General features: G+C 39.4%; 1 protein-coding gene across 1 annotated transcript in view; it reads right to left on the bottom strand.

The window, feature by feature from the left end:
• Window positions 1-9173, bottom strand: part of MGAT4A (mannosyl (alpha-1,3-)-glycoprotein beta-1,4-N-acetylglucosaminyltransferase, isozyme A) — a 125920-nt gene that overhangs the window by 8932 nt on the left and 107815 nt on the right. The window contains 4 exon segments of the mRNA XM_006870752.1: window positions 1662-1728; window positions 2829-2907; window positions 5543-5736; window positions 5853-5960. Coding sequence (XP_006870814.1) covers window positions 1662-1728; window positions 2829-2907; window positions 5543-5736; window positions 5853-5960 — 448 coding nt within the window.

Genomic DNA, 9173 nt, shown 5'->3' with positions numbered 1-9173 from the left:
AGAACATAAGTGTACATCACCACAATCTGATGAACTTGACCTATACTTATGGATGTAGTAGCTTACAATACCAACCAAGAGGGAAAGAATCTTTATAACATGGATCCTTCCCATCCCCTCTGTACACAGGGTTGACAGGGATGGGCAACTTAGACACCGGCTAACTAATTGGTGTCTTTAAAAGCATGAAGTTACTAGCTTACAAGTTTTCAAGAGGGAGTTTAGATTTAGAGTGTGCAAGGGAAGGTAGAATCCCCACTGAGTGGTTTTCATCCTGTCTAGACAGGTTAGTGAAAAAAGGAGATGGGGACAAGACCTTTGTGATTCAATAGTGAGTAACTGTTATCATGACTAACTGTAATTGTCGCAACTGTAAAGGTAGAAGTTTTGTAACAAAAAGGGGCGATTGGTCTATCTTACAATACCGGAGTGGAGGTTCCTGGGACCAGCAAGGGAAAAGAGCAGGAGTGGAGTATGGGACCCTACCCAGAGAAGTGGCGATGCCAGAGATGGAGGCAGAGATGGTAACAAGGAGAGACAGAGCAGCAGAGGACTCTAGACTCCTGGAGGGAGAGAGAGGGGATGTGTTCTGTAGGCCAGGGGGCAGGCTTGTAGGGTGTGTCCTTTGGCTGTTTGAATGTATAATCCTGAGTGTATAATCCTGAGTGTTTTTGTGCACATGCAAAAAACAAAAAACAGAGGGAATAGAAGCAAATACTGTTGAATGATGAAGCATGCAGGGGATTGTAATCATTGCAATGAAATGAATACGATAGGATGAGTGTAAAACTGATATTACCCCGTATAAACTATCACTCAATTCACAATTAAATTTTTTTAAAAAAAAAGAAGGTATACAGGCTGTATACCTGAAGTATTCAATGGTCAACATTGTCTTTCACTTGCTACTATTGAAAGCATTAAATGAGTTGTTAAATCAAAGAAAATATATCATCATTCACTGAGTAAATAACTGATAGCAGGCCCTGGTTAATGGCAGGAGATAGATGAGGGACAATCTCTTTTCTCTTCCAGGATGAGCACACAGCACAGCTATGAAACAATGTGATGATTACACAGGAAAGACACATATATGTGGTGGGAAGAGTAGAGAAGACATGACATTTGTGACACAAAATAGATGATTTTGACATTGGGCTAATCAAAGAGAGACAGGAGTGTTTCATGTAACTCCCAAGTTTAGGCTTACTTAGGAAACTAGATGAACAGTGACAGGAAAAACTGACCAATCAATATGCAATGTCTGCATTGTAGATACCTCTGTGGCCTCCACGAAGCTTTATCAATGGGCATTCTCAATACAAATCTGAGGCTCAGGAGGGAAGTCGGGGCCAGAGTCACACATTCTGGAATATGGACGTTAGCCGAAACCATGAGAACAGGTAAGTGCATCACTAAGAGCCTGCAGAAGGCAGCTGAGGGCAGACTGATGATCAGAGAATGGCAGCATAGAAATGGCAGATGGGAAAAGAAAAGATCCAAAATTCTAGTTCGGTCAAGGAAATACTAGTACTACAAAACAAGAATAACACTTGGAGTACTTTCGTACTATAATCTTAAATTTGCTTAATATCGGGAATTACAGTTTAGGAATAAGTCAACTAAAGTACAGGAAATGTGCAGTTTAAAGCAGATATTACCTATTCTGAAATAACCATCTTCTAATCGTTTGTCTTTGGTTTCTTTGCTTAGTTCCAATCCTTCATTCTAAAATAAAACAAAGGCATTGATTTTACAAATAGTTGCTTCCATTTAAACAAATCTCAGGAATTTTTTTTTTATCTTAACGAATACAGAAGTGGAATTTGAGGCACAGCTCTCTAAAAAGGGAAACATCATTTCAGTCTTAAACTGTGAAAGACTTATTAATAGTTTTATTTTTCTAAATCATCAGCTGAATTTGTATAAAATTTGTTCATGATAGAAAAAAGAAACATTAAAGTAATTTAATAGAAAAACATTTTCTATTTTAAAACTATACTAACGTAAATAACTGTAACTTGAAAAAACATCGAAGCATTTTCTATTGTTGCTGTTAAGTGTCCAGTCAGTTCTGACTCATAGCAACCCTGTATAGGGTTTCCATGGAATAACTGGTGGGTTTGAACTGCTGACCTTGTGGTTAGCAGTCCAGTGCTTATCCCACAGTGCCACATCAGCATTCCTTTGTTGTTGTTATTAAGTGTCACTGAGTCAGTTCAGACTCATAGTGACCCTCTATAGGGTTTCCAGCTGCTGGTGGGTTTGAGCTGCTGACCTTGTTCAAACCAAACTTGTGGTCAGGTGCTTATCCTAGAGACCAATAAATAATTTTTTTTAATATATGAATCAACAGACATTAAAACTACATTATATTTGGGACTCAAAATCCACTTACCAAACAAAGTAAAATGGTTCATTTATTTTCCTTGCATAAATTTCCAAGCTATTTTCTAATAGAAAACAAAATGAAGGCTCTTTCTACAAATGAGGCAAATGGGCTAAACTACTAAGTATTCCATATTAAGGGGTCCTGGTGTGGCGCTGTGGTTAATGCACCAGACTGCAAAGCTGTTTGAACTGCAAAGTTGGTGGTTCAAGCTCACCAGGCACTCCTCGGAAACCCTATACAGGGTCGCTATGGGTTGGAACCGACTTGACGGCTCTTAACAACAACAATAACTTTCCATATTAAAATAATAATAATCTTTTTAATGTTATGCATATAATTACAGAGACTTTTCTTTCAATATATAAGTAAGAATAGCCTTAAACCAAGTCTACTGGTATTAGCCTTTCTTTAAGTTACAGGGGGAAAATAGTCATACCTTAAAAGGCAAAACTTCCACAGTTGTGTTTAGCAGAATATCCCCTGGATGTTCTTGGTTGCCACTATGGAATAAATAACTGAAAATAAAAATATAAAAATATGAGTCAGATAATACATTACTAAGACTCAAGAAGATGACTTTACCTCAGAGTGATCTTTTCTAAGCAAGATTTTAACTACACAAAACTGACAACACTGGGACTTCAAGTTAACTGTACACTGTGTATTCTGAGAACTGTAGGAAACATAAAAAGTAAAGCATAAAGCTTAAATGATATGTTAATTTCTCTGCCATATCGGGACAGGTTTCCTGCCTACCCTGTTAAGAAGCTACAGACCTGAGGGGAATATTCGCAATCACAAACCACACAGAAGTCCAGTATCGAAAACAGACAATTCTTAAAACTCCACAGTAATTGGGCAAAATACCTGAAAAAACCACCTTATGAGAAAGAGTTGAACACATGAAATGTGTTCAACATCACTACCCATTAAGAAAATGCAAATTAAAACCATTAACAAACTAGCAATACAACCTATCAGAAAGGCTAAAATAAAAACATAGTGACTTCTCACTGGGTTAAACATAAACCAATGGATAGAGAATGGCATATTGGGTGAATCTCCAGAGAATTATGCTGAGCAAAAAAACAACAACAAGCAGCTACATACTGTAGGTTTCCTTTTATATAGCATTTCTGAAATAAAAATGATAGAAATGGAGAAATACTAGTGATTGCCAGGCACTGAGAAAAGTGCATCATGAAGGATTCTTGTGGGAGTGGGGATGTTTCTTTATCTCTCATACTCCCATTAGCATAGCCTGGCCGTTATACTTCACTATAGTTTGCAAGATGTTACCATTGGGGGAAACTGGGCAGTATGCACACAGGCTCTCTCAGTATTCTTGTTTTATAACTGCATGTGAGTCTACAAGTTCTCAAAATCAAAGCTGAATTTTTCAAAAAGTATATTAATTGTATTAAGATAAATTGAAATACTCTGTTATCCATCTCTATTAACAGTTTGATATATTCTTGCCAGATACTATGTATGTAACATATATAAAATAATATTTCTGTTATTTCAACAAAAGAAGGCTTACTCTATTAAGTCAGACAATTCGCTTGCTTTCATTTAGTGTTTTCTTGAAGCTTTCATGTCTATACGTCTGGATCTATGTCATTATTTTTAAGGACCACTCATAGCATGATGACACCATCATTTACTTAGTCAAATGCCTACTCATAAACATCTGTGTTATTCTGGATTCTATGGTGACTCTAAGTATGATAAACAATACCCCAAAGTGCAGAGTATTACTGCATAGAATAAAAAATGAACATTACATAACAGAAAAAGAATAAAATGAGTATATAACAACATACTCATACAAGTACAAGCGTTTTTTTATGTTTTACCAGTGATAGTCCCTTTGCTTACCACATTTTTACTACTTTTCTCTTTGGAACCAGTTTAGAGTAATAGAAGAAAATTAGTGACATAATAGTACAGCTCAGCATTGTTTTTGAGTAAATAGAATTATTCCAAACATCAAATTGGCCCTCACATGGAGATACATAAAATAATATGATATATTGTTGCTATTAAGTGCTGTAGAGTTGGTTCCAACTCATAGCAACCCTCCCTGTATAGGGTTTCCAAGGACCGGCTAGTGAGCTTGAACCACTGACCTTGCAGTTCAAACCAACCTTGCAGTCCGGTGCATTAACCCACAGCGCCATACCAGGATTACACATTGGTGGTGGTGGTGGTGGTGTTCTATGGAGTTGGTTCCAACTTAATAGCAACCCTGCACAGCATTTCCAAGGCTGTACAACTTCACGGGAGCAGAAAGCCTCATCTTTCTCCCACGGAACAGCTGGTAGTTTCAAACTGCTGACCTTGAGATTAACAGCCCGACTGACTCGTAATCACTATACTACCAGGCCTTGTATTCTGGGGATTACATGTGAGTATGCCACAGACAACTTGTGGAACACATCCAGGATTGAGGAAAAACAGAAGAAGACATGACTGTTTCAATACAACATAAAGGAAAAAAAGTCCTAAATTTGAAAAACGAGTATAATTCTGAAAACAGATAACAAAGGTTGTATTATTCCTCCACGCTGTGCTAAAAAGAACCCAGCATTTGTGAAGCTATTGACTAGAAATAGTTGTAGTCTATCAAACAATCATTTCAGCCAAATTGCTGGATTAGTCAAGTAGCTCTCAGTCAAAATTTAAGGAATATTCTTGGTTAAAGACACAAAAACTAATGTGCGATTTTGAAGGAAAGTTCTACATAAGTTTTAGAATGTTTGTTGTTGTTGTTAAGTGCTGTCAAGTCAGTTCCGACCTACAGCGACCCTGTTTAGGGTTTCTGAGGAGCAGCTGGTGAGCTTGAACTGCCAACCTTGCAGTTCAAACGGCTTTGCAGTCTGGTGCATTAACCCACAGCGCTACACCAGGACTCCTTAGAACATATACTAAATATCAATTCAGAAATACCAATATAATGTATCAACCATGGTAAACAGTGCCATTACATCTTGAAACAACTCACCCATTCTTTTACTAAGTTACAGTCAACATTTGGGGACCCAGGGTCTCCTCATATCTGCTGTACCTCCCAAAATTATACCCTAAATCACATTATGAGCAAGCAGTCTGAATGACAAGACCAAGTATATTTCAATAACCACCAACCTTTCTACATTGACTGGCTTATCAAATTTAAACAAGATGTAGTCTCCAGCTATTGGAGTGATAGCCCAGAAAAAGTCCTCCCCCATGTAAGTCTTCTCCAGTGTATGTCCTTGGTAGACCTTCATGGAAGTAGACACCTCTGCAGGTGGGTTTACATGGATTTTAAGAAGTAATGGTTTCATGTAATCTTTATCCTAGGAGGAAAAGACATGGGAGGCATTAAACACCTGTAGCTTATTTAAGAGGAAGAACAAAAAACATGCACTAACAATCGCATTCTCCATGAGGAAAGTAATCTGAAATCACCAACCGTGAGCTTCTGAATTTTTCCTGTTAGTGAAGAATGCAGACCCACATGTTGGAAAAGGGAAGGTCTAAAGCGAATTCGTAGATTTGCTTTCTGTCTATCGCAATGTTTCTAAAATACAAACCAAAGAACAAAACCGTGTCATATCACAGTAAAATCTTGTCCTCATCCGAAAAGTGATAAAACTCTTTGGAAGATTATTGAAAAGAAAATGCAGCATCTTCTGAGAATTCCAAGCCATGTGCTTCTCATGGTCCTCTTGGAGACATCAGATTTGCTACCTACCAGACGAACACACCTGACAAGATTAAAAGTGCATCTAAGTGAAAAGTGAAAGACTGAATTTCAACCATCCTTTGTGACATGTTAATACAGATTTGATTTTTAATATTAAAATGCATGGATTTTACTATTAACCTGGAGGTGCAGTAGTTAAAGCGCTTGGCTGCTAACCTAAAGGTCAGTGGTTCGAATCCACAAGCAACTCCACAGGAGAAAGCCGTGGCAGTCTGCTTCCATAAAGATTTATGTCTTGGAAATCCTCTGGGGCAGTTCGACTCTGTCCTATTTGGAATTGACTTGGCAGGAATGGGTTTGGTGTTTGTGTTTTATGCATCAAGGCCCAGATAACAAGCTATCTTCATGCTTGATCACAATATAAACTGAAATTCTAAGAAACCATAATGCTAACAGGACTCTCAATGTTACATTAGTTCAGTGTTTCAAGATGTCTGTGATGACTGTGATAGTTATATGATAGTTATATGGTTTTATGGTAACTTGACTGGTCCAGAATTCTCAGTGGTTTAGCAGTTGAGATGTAGTATCCCTTATGATCGGAGTCCAGGTGTGGTGCTATAAGATAAGAACTGGACTGCAAGGTTTTGACCTTTAAGTTCAGCAGTTCAAACTCACCAGCTGCTCCTTGGAAACCCTACGCAGGATTGCTGTGAGTCTGAACCAACTCAAAGGCACGTAACAGCAACATCCCTCGTGATGAGATCTAATATAATACAATCAGCTCTATGATGAGGTCTACTGTCAGAAGCGTATCAGTTGAAAGGAAGTTTCCTCGGGAGTGCGGCCTGCTTCCAATATATGGAACACTCAGGCAAAGCTTGCTGGCTCTCCTGTCTGTTGGATCTGGATCTTGCGTCTGGGCTTGTCCTCCAACCTCCAAGTCTTTGGACTTAAGTACCTGCCGATCCTGGGAGTTATCAGCAAACTGCCTTCCTACCTGGCAGACCTGCCTGCAGTCTGACTTGTCCACCCTGGTCAGCCTGACATGTGACCCATGGACTCGGGACTTGTCTTTCTTGATGTAAATCTTTCTCTCAAGAGAAGCAAAACCAGTGACGGTTTCCAGATCTGTGTGTGCTATATATGTAAAGTTTCACTGGTTTTGCTTCTTTAGTGAACCCAGACTAAGACAACAATCTTGTCATGCTTTTGTAAATGATTTTCAGGACAATTAAGCAACGAATAAGGAGTGCTGGTGGCACAGTAAGTGCTACTAGCTAAGAGGTTGGCAGTTCAAATCCACCAGCTGCTCCACTTGGAAAAGATGAAGGCGTCTGCTTCCATAAATATTTACAGCCTTGGAAACCAACCCTAAACAACACTTCTACTCTGTCTGAAAGGATTGCAATGGGTAGGAACTGATTTGATGGCAGTGGGATGAAGCAGTGAATTTTGTAAGTTTGGGGCCAAGAAGAAAATTTAAAAGATACATTTATGAAACATTTCCACTTGAAAGACCCTCCACCCTGCCCCAAATTTACTGGATAGTATAATGCTGGTAGTGTAGTGGTTACGAATTGGGTTGCTAACATCAGGGTCAGCAGTTCGAAACTGTCAGCTGTTCCACAGGAGAAAGATGAGGCTTTCTGCTCCCATAAAGATTTATAGCCTTGGAAACCCTGTACAGGGTCGCTATGAGTCGGAACCAACACCACGGCATATAAACATAATGCTTAATTCTATTTAAAAGTTTACTTCATTAGCATTATTACTAATACTAGAATAGAGTTGAAAAGCTATATTTTTGTTACACACATTCAACTATTGAAGTGGAAGGAGAATAATCAATAAGTTAAAGGACAGGGAACAAAAGGGGGACAGTAAAGAGGAGTGGAAAAGAGAAGATGGAGGGGAGGGAGGAAGGGAGGGAATAACTTAAAACAATGTGTGCAACTCAGCCCACCATAAAGAGAGCTTGTGGCACAGAGAAGAAAAACAATCAGGCTGAAAAATCAAAGCAGGCTGATAAAGCTTTGGAAAAAAGGATAAATGAGTGACCACTGCCAAAAAGACACTGTGCAGAAGGTCATCAAGTAAATGGTAAAGGCTTCCCTAACATCCCAGGGGAAGCAACTGGAGAATTAAAGGCCACAGAAAAACATGGAATAAGTGAGAAAATCTGGGGGAACCACATAGCAAATAAAAGCTTAATAATACCCAGATGATATAAAGCATTCCTACACATGAACAACACAAACAACCCAGGCAAAGGACTTGAAAAGAAATTTCACCAGAGGACATATAAATGACCAACACACACATAAAATGCTTACTGTCTTTAGTCGTTGTTGTTGTTGCTAAATGCCATAGAGTTGGTTCCAACCCGCTGCAACCCTATGTAGGGTTTCCGAGGAGTGGCTGGTGAGTTTGAACCACTGACTTTGCAGTTCAAACCAACCTTGTGGTAGACTGGTCAGTCACTAAGGAGATGCTGATAAAGCCGCAAAGAGCTATCACTGTATCCCCTCTAGAATGGTTCTGATTTAAAAAAAAAAAAGGGGGGGGGGAACCAGGTTGGTGAGGATATGGAGATATGCCAACCCTTGATTCAGTTACTGGTGGGAATGTAAATGGTTATGCCCTCTCTTCCTCAACAAGTTAAACACAGAACGTTACTGTTAGATGCCATCGAGTCAGTACCAACCGACAGTGACCTTATGCACAGCAGAACGAAACACTGCCCGATCCTGGGCCAACCTCACTACTGTTGCCACGCTTGAGTCCATCGAGGCTGCCACTTGGCCAATCCATCTCGCAGGAGGGTCTTCCTTTTTTTCCCTGACCCCCCACCTTAGCAAACATGATACCCTTCTCCAGCAACTGGTCCCTCCTGACAATATGTCTGAAGTATGAGAGACAAAGTTTGTCCATCCTGGCCTCCAACAAGCACTCTGGCTGCACTTCTTCCAAAATGGATCTATTGGTTCTTTTGGCAGCCCATGGCAGTTTCAATATTCTCCTCCAACACCATAACTCAAAGGCATCAATTCTTCTATGGTCTTCCTTATTCACTGTCCAGCTTTT

This window comes from Chrysochloris asiatica, unplaced genomic scaffold, assembly GCF_000296735.1.
Source record: "Chrysochloris asiatica unplaced genomic scaffold, ChrAsi1.0 scaffold00150, whole genome shotgun sequence".
Taxonomy (NCBI): Eukaryota; Metazoa; Chordata; class Mammalia; order Afrosoricida; family Chrysochloridae; genus Chrysochloris; species Chrysochloris asiatica.
Note: the sequence above shows the minus strand (reverse complement) of the source record. Positions and strands in the feature narration are given on the sequence as shown.